This window comes from Athene cunicularia (genome assembly GCF_003259725.1).
Source record: "Athene cunicularia isolate RWA chromosome 4 unlocalized genomic scaffold, athCun1 chr4_part2, whole genome shotgun sequence".
NCBI classification, from domain to species: domain Eukaryota; kingdom Metazoa; phylum Chordata; class Aves; order Strigiformes; family Strigidae; genus Athene; species Athene cunicularia.
Genome location: NW_020799099.1, coordinates 21,593,764 through 21,609,831, shown reverse-complemented (window position 1 = coordinate 21,609,831; position 16,068 = coordinate 21,593,764). Strand labels below are relative to the sequence as shown.

General features: G+C 36.8%; 1 protein-coding gene across 1 annotated transcript in view; it reads left to right on the top strand.

The window, feature by feature from the left end:
- The window catches only part of GRID2 (glutamate ionotropic receptor delta type subunit 2), a 594,006-nt gene that overhangs the window by 345,224 nt on the left and 232,714 nt on the right, over positions 1-16,068 (top strand). The window contains 1 exon segment of the mRNA XM_026848052.1: positions 10,719-10,772. Within this exon segment, the coding sequence (XP_026703853.1) occupies positions 10,719-10,772 (54 nt within the window).

The window sequence follows — 16,068 nt, the reverse complement described above, 5'->3', positions numbered from 1 at the left end:
GAAATGGCAGGAGAGGCACCACCATAAAGCTGAAAAGCAAAAAGAGCAGATGGCTTTAGTGATATTTAGTCACTTGAGCAGTGACCTTAGTTAATAATGCCTGTGATAGGAAAGTGAAATACTTTCTGTTTCAGTAATGTCAATCTGATGCTTGGCAACAAATGCTTTTAAGGCTGATGGCGAAGAAGAAAAAAGAGCAGCACTGTTATATTCTGTAGTGTATGAAGTTTAACATATTCCCTGCTACACAGTCAGACTAGATCTTGAGTTTGCTAACGGATGCAAAAGGAGTTGAAACCACATTTCCTTATCACTAATGAAATACACAACATACTGCCAGCATAATCAGGGCTGGATTTTCAAGGCACAAAATTTACATTTAAAAACCTGAATGGAATAGGCAAGTTTTCAAAAGTACCCAGCACCCTGTAGCCCCTATTGAGGAAAATCTGGCTAACTTAGGGATGCTGAGCAATCCTTAAATATTCTCTTGATACTCTTGGGAAAACAAGGTGGACTAAACTTGGCATTTTCAGTTCGAAGATATAAATTCAATCTATATATTTAATAGTTCTTACACTTAAATTCTTTCAAAGCTTTAAAAACAGTACTGACATCTAATATCGGAAAAAAATGGACAGAAATCAGCCAAATCTACTATTTTAAATTTAATATGTATTCTTATTTTTTAAATTATTTTAGGGTGTTAGTACCATGGGTGGGCAAGAAGTTTTTATGGAAATTGCCTGCTATTTCTTTGGGGTTTTTGTTCGCTTGCTTTTAAAAAAGCAACAGTCTACAAGTATTTGTTCACACTACCAAATAGCTTTCTGAATCAGTCACTCTGCTTCTTGTATTACTGTTCTCCACTTCCTTCCTTCAAGTTCTTCCTCAAGCCCCATGTTTTTCACCTCTTTCTGACAGTGGTTTCCATCCTAATTAACTAAACTTCTTCTCATTTAAACTGGTATAAAGCCAGAGTAACTGCACTACAATCTGTAGAATTACTCAGGTATAAAATCAGATAGGGATGAGAAAGGCAAAATTATTTAAAATACTACCCTTATGTGATTCCTTTTCAAGTTTTATTTGAATCTGTCCTTTTGCTGAGTGCAGTCAACCCATACTAAAACACACTGGGAAGGAGTCTTGTGCCTCACAAGTGTATGTTTCTTTAGTCATTGAAGTTCACTGCCTTATTAAAGTGATCTGGTTAATCACGATTCCCAACTAGAAACACTATGTATATGTTTTCATCTTGTCAACAGACTTAGAGAGATAGTAAATATGAATTTGCATATTTTTATATGAGCTACCAAAAGAGCATATATTGATATTATGACAGATACCTTTTTATAATCTGTATTTTTTCCAGCAGCCTCCAAAGTTCTCTTTACTAGCAGCCTAATTACCTAAATCCTACATTAAAAATGATCCATTGTCAAAGTGACATCTCTTCGACTCTACAATTTAAAACCTGGCTGTTTGTCTGAGCTTCTCATGTCATGTTAACAGGTTGAAAGGTTTCTTCATAGTAGTAAGGTTTGGCATAAACCTACTGCTACCTATAAAGTCTGTAGAGGGTCAAAAGTAGGAATGGAACTTTTCATTCTGCTTAGAAAAATAACCTATGCATATGGATAGAATAAATTTGAATCTATGAAAAAACTTCATTAATCCCCAGCCTTCCCTGTTGTTGAGAAATTCTGGCCTTCATGAAGTTCGTTATAAAGATGTCAAAATCAGCAAGGCAATTATTATTTCCTGTCTATTGGAGGACTTGTCAACAGCCTTCAATCTAGAGCAAATTCACTTAAAGGGTAACTCCTGAATGTGTTAAGTGTGGGAGATGGTGAGGTGTTTCAAACAAACAATACAGCTGGGAGAAATCTCTGATTCCAGCTCTTAATCCACATAGAGGAGGAAATTTTGAGACTTTAGCATATATTTAGGCTTCTTATTTTTGATTCTTCACCTTCAAAGGTGATGACAACCAGTTTGATTCAAAGCCCATGTTCAACCCAAATACTCAAGATTTCTGCTCACGTTTCAGACTTTAAAAAAAAAAACCAAAACAACAAAACAAACAAACAAAAAAAAAACCCCACCCCAAAACAGATAAAGAACAAAAAATCTGCAGGCATCCATTTAGTACTATCCCTATGAACAATATATAGTTATTTATAAATGAGATTATAATTCTTAACAAGAAATGAAGGTTTAGGCTATTGTACAACAGTATCAAATCTGAATTTCTGAATTAGCATTACGGTTTGAATTAATTTCTTACTCTGAAATAAGCAGTTCCTAAGTGGGAGGTACATTACTGTTCATAGAGAAAACTATTCTTCTGCTTTCTAGCAATTGTGTTCCAGTACGGGTAGCATAATGCATTTGTGGATCTGAGTTAAAGCCAAGGAGTTTCAGAACAGATCTGTGGTGTTTTGGGGGTTGTTTTGGTTTTTTTTTTTTTCAGAGTGGATATTTTTGATGCGGATAATCAGAATATAAATCAAAACATAAATTTGGAAATAGAAAAAATGACCGTAAGAGTAAAATAATCCTTAAAATGAAAGATGCTTAAATTACTTATAAGAATTGTTTAAAACCTATAGTCTACAGGCTGACCTCAGGGGGAGGATGCATGGTTTTAGATTCCCATAAAATAAATACATTATTAGTTTTTCTCAGTAATGGAGGAAATTTAAAATTTGAAATTACCATTTCTACCACACAGAATGCATTTTTATTTTGTTCTCAATGCAAACCAATGGTCATACACATTGAAGTATTAATGCTGTGTTTATTTACTTTTATCAAACATTTAGCCGTTGACTTGTTTTCTTTAGCATGGGGCTGATTTCTCTACTGAACTGCCTCTATCTCCTAAAATCTTAGGGCAAGGGAGATAAAACCTTCCCTGCAGCTTGACTTATTTCAAATATAATTACAATGGCAAGCCAAGTCAATACGAAACTAATTATTTATTGGACTAACCCAATTCTTTTAGTTTAAAAGTATCATTTTTTGAAATAAATCCGGGTGAGAAAAAAAAAAGAAAACTGATCAAGGACTTCAACTACTACTTTCTTTTTTAAAGAAACATGCTCTCCTGAGACAAGCAAATGAAGCCATGTCAGCCATCTCACCTGTCCTTAGAAGGAGACTAGAAGACAGCTTCCCCCTCCCCAAGTGGTGTGGAAGCTTCCATTTTAATCCTTGGTAACTAGTGGCCTAGGGATTTCTCTATCAGGTTTCACCCAATATATTCTTTTTTTCTTAGAAGGAACTTGACGGAAAGGAATTCCCAGAAAGAGATGGTGCTTCACAAGAATTATAATCAGTATTGATTGCCATGTGTGTTTTCCCCTCTCAAGAGTGGAAATGGGTAGAGATTAAAATTAGATTCCAAAAATATTGCCTTCGGTGAAGAGAGATTTTTATGAGCTTTAGTTTCTGGTGTGCAAGAATGAGCTTTATAAATCAGCAACTGATTTCCCTACCAAGAAGCTCAAAGGCTAAGAGTGGAGACACAGCAAAGGTCTTGCTGTGACACCAGCAGGAAGAAGAGGTACAGATAGCCTGATAAAATGGTAGTGGTTTAATGAACTAGCAGCTAAAAGAAAAAAAGAAGAAAAAAAAAAAAAACAAACCAACTTGGAGACCAGCTCAGGATTTCTATGCACATGTCCTGCAGTGTTTAACATAGTACAACATACCAAATAGTACAACTCCATGCATTTACCTTTCCAAACAGTTAAGTTAGTCTTCTTAAGTTAGTCAGTTAAGCTAGTCTTCAGTTTATCACCTAACTTTCTTAGTACTACGTGTATATTAGCTGTTTAATAGTCTTTAACTTTCATGTTTCCGTTTTCATACCACTACTTGAGAAGCCATCTGTACTACTGGAGACTTCTCTAAGTGCCCAAACTAATCAAATCGCATCTCTTCAGTTAAAGAAAATGCTAAGAAATGGCCTCTGACTTTCTCTATTTGTTTGGTGGCATTTTTTTTAGGTGCTTTTTTTTTTTTTCTTTTCGGGGGCTTGGAGTGGGATTTCTGTCTCATGTGAACAGGAAACCTGTTTTGTACTGTATCTTAGTGATCAGTAAATTGCTATGCCCCTGGTAGAGAAAATTAGGTTGAGGCATATATTGATCTATAAAACAGCAGTGGTGACTCTGCTTCATGAAAAGACACGGGCAACAAATCTAGTGGCATTGGACAAAAGCAATTTACCGGTCTTCCAGCTGGAAGAGTACAGTTCAAATTACAAGACCACTTAAATGGGACGTATTTTAGACAGAGGATGTTTGGAAGATGGTTAGCAGGGAGTTTGTGTCCTGGGTCAACTCTTGGGAAACTTAACTTTTTTAATCACTTTCTAAATTATTTCAATACCAGCTATTTCCAAAACAAGGGATTATGCAATGCCATCTGTTGGCTTTGGTGAAAAATCAGATGGAAAATGTGGTTTGCTCAGTGGTGGTCCAGCGGAAAGAGATTCACAGTCACTACCACAGCTCCTGGTGGAGCAGAAAATTAACAGGAAGGCTAGCTCTGGTTGGAGACACTTTTTCTCAGCATTTTGAGAAATGAGTCATGGCATCTGGATGGCTTGTTGCAGAGCAGTCTCAACTCTCCCCTAGGTTTCAAACAGGTGACGCTTGAGATGGTCAGATTCTGTATGGTTCTTTTCATACATGAAATATTACTTCTCATTAGGTGTTCAAGACTTGTTCAACTTTTGCATATGTGTGGAGGTGAATTTTGAAGATCCAGAACAGCTTTCTTGGGTTTTCTTTGTAAGGGTTCTGATCTGTATCTTGTAGTTTTGGCCCACACCTGTGGGCCCATAATTATAAGGAAGAAAAGATGTAGAGAACCTTTTATGTCATTTTCCATTAAATAGCATGCCCTTTTTGTTGGGAAGCAATTTTGCTTTCTTGCTTATTATTACACATTTGAAAACCTTGCATGGTGACACTACTACTGCTTTATTTGCTTTAGAGTGTTTTGCATTTAGTGCATGTGAAGGTTTGAGCATGAACAATAGAAATAGTTGTGATAAATTGTCAGGCTCTTCCAAAGATTCAGAAGTTGTGGAGTTACTGCCAATGACAGATGGTTTGTCCTTGCTCATCACTTGTCTTCTTGACAGCATTTTTCTGCTCTCTGCAAAATCTCCCTTGGTGTGTAGCTGAATTCTTTAGAAAAATAAAATTATCTTCTGCTTCATCCATGTTCTTGCTCATTGGTTCAATAGCATCTGTGTTTGACTAAGTGGAACACCTTCCTCATGAAGCAGAAGTTTGATTTATTTTAATAGGGTGTTAGGAGAACTGCTAGAGTTTGACATGAATGTATTTCTAAAGTTACAAAGATGTTAAGAATGATCTTTTATATCTATTGCTGTGAATTTCTATGACTGTGTGTGAATGGCACTGTGTACTCAATGGGCTGTGTCCCTTGCTGCAGGATTTTTGCAACTAATGAACACAATGTTTTCAAATACTTCGGTATGAACTTCTCAGTCTGAGCAGTGGTTGAGTAGGTAGAGAGTGAATTTCTTTTTCAGTTTTTCCACAATTTCATAAGATCTGTTTCAGAACTGGCCTGCTAACTTGCTGCTTTGTGATGTGGCATAAAACCCCCCCTGAATACTAAGAGCCTATAGATGAAAAAATGCTGAATTCAGGAAAACAATTTTCTGAAGTTATTGGCTATATTGGCTGTCCTCTGCTTGTTCTCTGACACCAATTTAGTTGGGTACAACTGGAAGGTGTGAGTTGCTACGGGCATTACACTGCAAGGATGCAGCTCCCCAGTGCATACGGGAGTTCATCTGCTTATCTATGTTCCTGCACAGGGGAGATGCTCAGTGGTGCAGTAGAAATGGCATCTCAACAGCACAAAAAGCTTTTTTAGTATTGTTTCAAATATACACCCTTTCAGTAAATAAGAACAGTCTGAACTGCACAACAGTTGATACAGAATTAATGTTTCTGCTTCTTTTTGCTACTGCAGATATGATTCATCACACTTAAGAAAGCAAAATATATTTGGAAGCAAAAAAGCAGCCATCTTGGCTTATACCAAAGACTGTTTCAGTGTCTTAACTCCAAAGGTGGTTGTAAGCAGTAAGAACAGGGTAGGCATGTATGATACTGTCTCCTAATATTCTCTCAGATAGCAGCTGTGTTTAACTTTAGAGAGCTTTCTGCATTCAGTATAGCTTTGTGTGTTTAGTAACCCACAGCTGAATTCTAGTACAATCTCCCCTAGAGGAAGTGTGAAAAGGGAATTTGTCACATTATGTGCATGGTTTTCTTTGTTTTGGAAAGGGTCCGCTCTCTTCCATTTAATATCTGTGTAGGATTTTGGTGTTCAGCCCTCATTATGAATGCACACTCTAGTTTTTCTTGGTTTTAGCTTAAGAGGTGAGCTGCATAAACAATATGTTCACCTGCCTTCTGTCTCGTATGGAAATTTCCAATCTGTCCCTTGCCTTTCAGGAATGCACAGCGCTGCTTCCTGTCACAGAGCCAGTAGAACCAGCAGACGAATCTGAAACTTGCATTGTATTCAGATGCTTTGGGTCTTGAAGCTCCTGCCTCCTACACACCCCCATCAAATTGTTTTATTGTGTCTAATATACAGAATAGCAAATTTCTTTTTCATTACTGCCCTTATGCCTTTGCAAGCATTATTTTGTACATTCATTATTCCCTGGCACAGAACACAAGCTCATGCTAGCTCACTTGGTATGCATGCAGATGTGAGTTTCAACCAGGAAAAGATGATCACTCAGATGACAAATAACGTGTTTTAATTTTCTGAACATATTAGTCATAGAAGCCTTCTACACAACTGCATTATATGCTTCTATTGAAGATGTGCTATATGCTTTCAGTTATGATCAATTTTAAGCAGAACCAGCCATGTTCTTTTGGTTTCTTTTACTTTAATCTTATTTGTTATCAACCCTTCCAAGGGAAGATGCAGTGGCTTTTTTAAGTTAACAAGCCAGCAAACTCAGTAGATAGACAAGGGCGTTGTGTAATGTGTCATGACTGCAGAGGCTCACTGTGTCCAAGTAATGACTGTTTTACTGACAGATAATTGGGTGTACGTTGTGTTGCTGCTGGCTTTAGTTTGTTGGGGGGGGGTGTGTGTTTCTGGGCTGGTTTAATATAATCTTGAATTTGTAAACTCGTGCTTAATAACTGCTGATCAAGAGAATCTTCTGATTGTAAGATCATGCATACGATTAACGTTAGTGTTTGAACAAAACTTTAGGGTTGAACAACTTTTTCCTTCAAACATCAAAACTGAAGGTTTATGTAGTATTGTATTTATTTATTTTCTGTAAGACTGAACATGCCTGGGCATTAAAAAACATAAAAATAATATTTTGAAAATGTTGGAAGTTATTAATGATGATGATAATAGTATAGTGCCCTTCAATTCATACAGACATAATTTGACTGTGCACTGCCCAACTTTAAAGTCAATCAAATGGATGATATAGGTCATGCTGAGAGAAGAGAGGTTCAGAGGTGAGGGACTCAGATGCAGCATCCCAATCCTGCTGAAATGGACAGCTCTTTTGTGAGTCATATCAGTGGAACTAGGATTTCATCACGTAAAACTGAATGACCCAAGGATGAAAGGATGGCATTGAAATCCCAGTCTAATGCTGAGTCCCAGTTTACATGAAATAAAATGTTAAAAAAATATCTAGCAACTTAGGGCATCATCAGTCATCGTTTTAAGCAACCATTGTCAATACTAAAACAAGCTTTGGGTGGATAGGCTAAGGAAAATGCCAAAACACAGCTTCTGGCAGACTGAAAGGGAAAGTGAATTCTTAAATCAGGGGCTATTCATAGCCCACCTAAAGTTAGGATACATTAGTTTGAGTGTCTCTGAGTACAAGTTCATCTCAATAGATTCATAAATGCATAAACTTTAATGGATAAAACATGATCTTTCTGCTGAGGAGTTTCTACTGTAACTAAAAATTGAATATATTTCACTTTATTTACAAGTTGTGAATAAATCTATCATAGGTAGCCTGAACTGTTTGAAATCATAGGAGTGACTTGTGAGCCCAGTAAGCCTCTTGCAGAGCCTGGCTTAAGTGGTCTGTGAGCTGTACATAATAAAAATAGTGACACTTAGAACCATAGTCTGTTGAAAAGCCCTTAACTAATTGAAATTTGAGACCCTGGGCAAAGTAAATACTCAGAACCAAGTATTTATAAAGGAACTAAATTATCTGAAACCAAAGTTTTAATGGAAGATAAAGTGCAGTAAAACCTGACCGGTCAAAGGTTCAGGTACAAAGAAGGGATCAACCTCACTTCTACTGTGTTGTTAAAAACTGAACAGAAAAAATGTGAATTTTCATTTTATGGATTCCTTTCAGTTGACTGCTGTTTTGAAGCAGAGAAAGAGCTTAGGAGCACTTTGTGGAACATGATTATCATTGGCATTTCTCTAACACCACTGGGAGCTTTGACTCTGAGGACATCCCTCTGGCAGGCTGCCTTGGAGCCCCAGGAACCTCAGGAGAGACCCCATCTTGAGTCAAGTAGTTAGGGCAGGGCAGATTCCTGGTGGGACATCCTGGAGCCAGAATTTAGGAGTGACAGTGTTGGCAGGAACATGACAAAAACCCAGAAAGTATGTCAGAATATGTCAGACGTTGCTTTTTTATTTTATTTTTTTTAATTTAAAATATTCTGCTTGCTTTCAGAAAAAAAAAAAAATGTATGTGTATCGACTAGCAGAATTGTTTCTGCTTTGGTAATGTGTTGTTTGGTCTTATGGAAAATTTAAATAGTACTGCGTATGTTGTAAATGGCATAAACTTTCCATGATTGGGAACTTTATATAAAGGAACAAATGCTCCCTTGAGAACTTTGTTACTTCTCTGTCCATTTTTAACCTTTCTCTGTTCCTGGATGTGCTTGCCTTCCAACTGGTTTGATATGAGAGATCTGATTAGAACAGTCATACTCCGGTTCAAGCACGATGTCTAGGCCTGTTGTGATGCCTCCCATCACTTAGTTATTCAGTTTCTATCCTGTTCCTTGATACGTGCCATGTGAATGCCTACTGTGGAGAATGCAAAAAAAATGTCAAAGCAAAACGACAAAATATATTGCTGTCACCACAGAGAAAGAGTAGTGAGTCTAATTTCCACATAAAATTAAGACTCTGATTCCTACTGTTGGTAATATGGAAATTTTCCAGGAGTGCATTAGCAGCTATAGCTTTTATTTCCCCTCATTTCTTATTGGTGCTGTGAGATTTTCAAATAAGAAGTTAGTGCATATACTGCTGCTCTTGCTGCTTTCTTTTTTTCCAGTCTCTCCAGATCAGAATTTCCAATATTGCCTATCATTCTAGTAAATAAGCAGTGACCCCAATTCTAATAGCCTTTGAATTAATAATGAAGGTTATCAGTATGGGGTCTTTCGCTGCTCTTAAGATTTGTGGCCAGTTAAGTTGTTCTCCTTTGGGCATGGCACAATACAAATTGCAATCATCCTTGGCAACCACTATTTGTGTTGGTGATCATTAAAAACCAATGGTCCAAGTAATAACAGCCTCGCACTAGTCATCTACTCAAACGTTAAAACACTGCAACTTCCAAGCCCTGTTCAAATTTTTGTCGTATTGTTGTTGGGTTGTTTGGGGTGGGGTGGGGTGTTTGTTGTTGTGGGTTTTTTTTTTCTGGGATTCAATGCAGTTTTAAGTATCTGGTAGTTTTGTATTGTGAATCAAGATGGGCATGGAGATTATACAAATAAAATGGGATTGATTTGGTTTTAAAACTATTTCAGCATCAATGCTAATTCAATTTCATTTAGATTTAAAAAAAAAGAAAGGTATCAATTCTTTTCTGTAGTTTGTTTCTGGCCTCCCTCCTGTCAATAATCTCTTTCCTAGCTCATGGAAGCAGAACAAATATAATTTTTTCCCTCTTTCTTTCCACTGCAAGAGTGGATCAAACATGACTGACCACAAAAGTGTAGCGGATTCAAGAAGGCAAAGAATAAGGCTGAGTGAAAGATGAGTTAGGAAGTACAGAGGCAGCACCTGGAATAATTTTCAGCAAAAGAAAGGAGAAGATGCATAGGATGAGGATTAGAGGCCCTCTTTGCATGGTGCCTGGGACAGGTCGTCATTTATCATCCCCGTGACAGCCCTCTTTCTCAAGAGAACACACTTTCCTGCCCACTCTGCATTTCTGTGAACTCCAGCATTTGTGGTGTGGGCTTTTTTAGTTTGGATTTGTTTTGATTTTTTTTAATTCATAGACTTCCAGGGTAGGTGTACACTGGAAAGGTCTTAAGAGTCAGGCACTATCTGACAAGAGTTACTTGATATTCATTTTCTGCCTTCCTCTTTGTTGCTCCCTCTCAACCACACTGTTAAGTCAAAAATGATTTAATTTTCTCCTCAGTCAACTGAAACATATTCTTTTCTGTGATGCCGCAATGAAATGTATTTTCCAAGTTTAATTAGCAAGACAAACAATAACACAAATGCTTCTGCTGAATTTCGCTAAAGGTTCTCTATCCTCAGTTGAATAACAAAGGTCTTTGAGAGTGTGTGCTTTGGTTTTTGTCATTTGCAGAGAGCATCCATTTTTTTCTGGCTTACACAAGCAAGCTGACTGATAGCTGCTTTGTTCTCTATTTCAGGTCGTGGAGACTAATTTGGTTGCATTTGACTGTCACTGGATCATTATAAATGAGGTAACTGTCAAGTGAACATTGTTGTGAACCATGAATCCTGTTTTCAGGCTTACTGACAGTATTCATGCTGATCTTGATTTTGCCAACAGGAAGCAGTAGCTACGACAAAATTCAGGCATGCTGGGGGAGTGGATGTTGCTTAATACAAATAGAATGACAAGTTCTTGGACTCATTGTTTTGTCTTGCCTATTTTAAACAGGAGTCCTGGAATGAATAAATGGAAAATAAAAAACCCCTTTCATTGAGATTTCACATTTGACTTGAGCTGACTGTTTTGAGAGGACCTTTTTAAGGTCTTTTTTTATGTAATCTTCACAGTGGAGTGCTTGTGTTTCATTTATATTTTAATGATTTTTATTAATAATAAAAATAGCAATAACAGAATTCCATCTTTCCATCAAGAATTCAGTCATGATTGATACTCAAAACTATTGATATTACTGGGAGGCTTTTTTGGTGGACTTTGGGATGAGGTCATATATGAATGTCCACAAAAGGAAAAAAGAAAGTTAAACTGAGATCCTGTTTTTAAACTGTGAAATAGGTTCTTCCATGAATGCTTGTCAGTGAGAATATGACAAGTCAATATGCGTATAAAACATTGAACAGTGTGGGTTTTTTAGATATGACAACATTCAGATTTTTCTTTTGTTTTATGAAAAGCGATTTATGTCCAGAATGGCTGAATTCCCTGGGGAGGTAACTCTCCCCTAACAGGTAGATTGTGTGAGTGCTGTATATTCATAGGATAAAAGTTTGATTGGAGAAGGTGTGTGTAAATTTGAGGTCTACTGTGCACTTCTGATTTCATATTTAATTACTAGATTTTTCATTAGTATAGTGTGCTAATAGATAATTTAACCCAAAGCATTTTTCATCAAGGTTATAGAAAGATATAATGTTGTTGCAGTGAGATTGTACTTTGGCCCAGTCATTTAAACCAGTGGATTTTTAATCAGTTTACTCTGGATAAAATTATGTCTCCGAAAGTGCTTTGAAGACAACCCAAGTCCAGCAGAAATTATTGATTTGGGCTCTATATTGTTCCTTACCAGGAATGTGTGTGTTTTCCAGCACTGAATGAGGCCTCACTGGTTGAAAACCCTGCTTTAAGCTATAGATGGTCATGTGAACAACATGCATGTTTTCTTTTTCCTGTCAGATTAAACTAGATTTCACTTATAGGGAGTGGAATATTGAAGTAGAGTGTTCATCTCTTCAACATTAACACTTATTATTTTAAAAAGACCATTAACTAAATCTGAAGTAGTCCACCATTAACATCTGTATCAATAGATGAGTCAATAGTTTCTTCGACAAAACTCATATATTGGCTTGCTGTTCAAGTTAGACACTACCACTGTTTTTTCATTTTGAATGTTATTTGAATTAGAAAGTTCAAAAGAAGGTTCTTGCTTTTAGCTGTGTTTCAGCTCCTCCGCTCTCAAAAACCAAAATAAAACTGTGGATCCATTCCTAGTGTACATGCTTTCTCTTTGCCTTTTATTTAGAAATAAGAGTTTCTGTGGAAAAAACTATGCTTTCTGAGTATTGTTATTTGCACATTGCAACAGATTAAATGGCAGAGCAAATGAAGTGGTTATCACTCAACTGCCTTCTCCACTCCAAAACTCTTTCTCTGAGCTGTGAGAAGCTAGGATCTAGGAGAGCTGAATGATGTACACAGAGAAACATACGTCGTCCCTTCTCAGCTTAATAGTCTTGTATATGAAATGGATGAAAGCCACAGTTAAGTTTATTCTTACAAACTGTGCTGCAAACCATAGACATTAAAATCTCTATCTCATTTAGTCATTCCTGCTGTTGGTTTTAAAGAAGGTGAACATATCTAATGCCATCTCAGCTTAATCTGCTTTTGGACCTAAATCCATATTCCCACTTAAGTAATTTACTTTGAAGCTCTGTTTGTTTCAAAATGCTAATAATCTCAATATTTTTTGGACACAAAAATGAGATTAGCAATAAATAAAACTTGTAGATAATGATATGGAAAAAATTGTATTTTGCCCTATTTTTCCTTATCACTATGTTCAAATTACAGCAGAAATTTAACTGTTTCATGAATAATGAATGTTGCATACCATTACTTGTGTATTGCAACATTTTACCAGTTCAGTAATGAGATCACATCTCTACTTTGGCAGTGCAAGATTTGGAAATGCAGTGATTTACGGGCCCATTACTATGTGACATATAAAACAGCTATCTTCATATCCATGTCCATTCTAACAGTTGTCCAGTAGCTGTTGATGACCACAGTACTACCATATGACTGTGAAATTATCTCAGAGCTCTACCCATTTTGTTGCTTACATGAATCTTTTGTGACATCTTAGACATCTGTGTTTGTGTGCCTGTATTGACTAAATCAGACTGTCAACTGTAACACTGCTTTTCTGGCCTCCTAATTTAAAATTCTAAGATGATCTATTACAGTGAAAATGAATTGTTTTGGAAAATCTACATATGATTCAAATAATTCCCTTAATTGAGATACCAAAATAAGATGGAATTGTCTTTCCTTTTCCATCATTGTGTCAGGGGGATACAACACACTTACTGAGTAATACAAAAGGAAATACCACCTTCAGTTTTGTGATCAGGCTTTTACTTAGGCTTTGTAAGGTAACATCTGTTATTTTAATTGCTTGCTTTAAATGCTATAATGCCTGGAAAGAGTTCTTTAATTTTTATTGTCCCATTAGTTGCTATTTAATGTAATACAGCAGATTTGCTTGAAGACTGTGTATCGTAATGGAAATGCATGTGTGGGAGGAGGGGGGTTGTTCCCATAAAATGAAAAGATTCATAATTTGCTAAAGCATAATACATAGTATTAGTCCTTTGCTAATAATACAAATCTCTTCTGATCAGTGCAGTCAGCTGAGGAAACATTCTCCAAATAAATGTTCATATTTCTTCAGGGCCTTAAAGCAGATGGTACAATTCTTTATTTAAAATTTGCAGGAGTCATAGTTTTGAATGTAGTCGTGATTAAATATGCCTTAACAAAATGTGAGAATGGATTTCTCACACTCTCTCTCCCTCTGTCTGTCTCTCCTTGCTTCTTTTCCTGTGTACAATAGTAAATATAACCTCAAAAATCCCAAGATAGTAAAATTATGTTTCTTCTATGACTCTTAAATCACAAGCGTACAATAAGCTTAAGTCTTATTTAGTGGAACTGAAGAAGGGTCATTTGTATGATTTTTCATCACTTTTCTTTCTTTTGCTCTTCTTAAATGAAATAAATGTCCTTTTGGAATTTTAAATCCATGTCTGTCTCAAGCACTTTCCTTTGTTAAAACATTGAGGGTCATCTTTACTATGCCCAAAGCTGACACCAGTTTTCTATTAGTATTGTTTACTCAAGGACAGTCAAAACACTTTCCACTGCCTACAGTTACCGTACAGGAGGTGAAAATATTAATGCTACTCTACAAATGATTGGTTGGATTTCATCTGCAATAATGTGCACAGTTGTGACCAGCTCTGTTAAAATTAGAATGGAACGGCTGCACAGAAAAGCTGATTTGTGTGAGAAGAGATTGAAAAGGTTGGCTTGATTAGCCTATAAAAACAAAGACTGAAAGAGGATACGCTCTCTGTTTATAAACATACAGAGTGTGAATAAATACATCATTGTGAAGGGCTAGAGGACAAGGTTGGCACAAGAACAAATGAGTTCAAATCATCCATTAATAAACTGAGGACAAAAGTTAGTAGAAGGTTTTTAATTACCAGAGACATCAGAGTCTGGAAAAACTCCTTCTTTGAGGAAAGAAAGAAAAAATCTCCAAACTCTTTTAAATAACAGTTTATGGAAAAAGATCCAGCAGGTTTGCCCATCATAGCACAAGAGAGGACTGTGGGACCGAAAAGGTTGTATTTAAAGGCAACTTTTGGATGAACACCTTCCTAGGAGAGTGCCAGTCCTTGGCCACTGCATTCACTTGTTCTGTTGTGTTTCAGCCCAATGCACTCCACCACGAAGAAGAGCATAGAGCATAACTATGTTTTAAGCTCAAGCAGCTAGATCAGGCACTAAAATCACAACCCAGTTCCAAGATTTCACATAATTCTACATCTTAATAGGGATAACTCTTTAATAGTAACATTAGAGGTTCATTTGAACCTTTACATTTTCTGGTGGTGATGGCAGGTCAGGTGTGAAATGCCACCCTCTTTGGTACAGGTTGGCAACCAAGCTGCCAGCTCTTTTTTTCAAACAGGTGAGAGCCAATGGACAGGTTGACTTATCCCTGCTTTCTCTGAACTCTTGGATTTTTTTTCTCTGTGAAAGCTAAAAATTGACTTCTTGTCCTATCAATTTTCTCTTTTTAATCATCCTCCTCGGAACATAAGAAACCTAAGGGATATATAATGGAGCAAAGGATTATGCAGTTCAAGATGTCATTTTATTTGCCTTGGAGCTTCATCTAGTTATGCCTTCACTTCAGCTACTTCTCTTTGGAAAGTGCTGAAAAATTCAGCACTTCACACGTGTGCTGTGTCCTGGGCAGTAGCAGCCCACAGGCCTCAAGGGGGTGTGTAGTGGCCACCCTTTCCTGCTCTGCCCCCTGCTCACTGATGCTGTCTTTTGGAGGAGGAAGACACACTTTCTTCTCTGAGTGTGATGAAGGATATGATGAAGACATATCATGCACTGGAAAATAGGTTATGTTCAGTATAGGATAAATACATCTTGGCCCAAAGTTATGTTTCCATAAGAAGAGGTATTGCTGCCTTTGTTTGGTGCTTCTAACAGGAGCATGTGAATAAATTCTTCCCTTCTCTATCTCTCACTGCTGGTGTGGTCTCTCTGTGGTGAATAGTAAGTCTGTGCCGAGGTTGCTTATCTTAAAATAATGAGACAAGCTGAACAGCAGTGTATTTTAGGTGTCTAGTATATAGTCTGGCTTCCCACTGGAGTCTCTGCCTGTTATGTTGAGGTCATCCTTGTCAGTTCCCTTTTCCCAATTCATCTGTAAGTAGCTATTAATTTTAACTATAATTTCTTTTCTTATTTATTTGACTACTCAGAGGAAATGTACATCTAATTTTGTCCCTCTTCCATTTGAAATAGGACAGCCTTGCCTTTATTCCAAGTTCAGACCAACAAAAGAAAGGTTTGGAACTACATATAGAACTTCTGATTTTTCAAGGAAAAAACCCCACGTAACCTAGCCTAAATTTATACAGGTGCCAACTCAGTTCAACTTGGCCACCACCTTCTTTTTTTTTTTTTTTTTTTTGACATTTGGTGCTTGTATA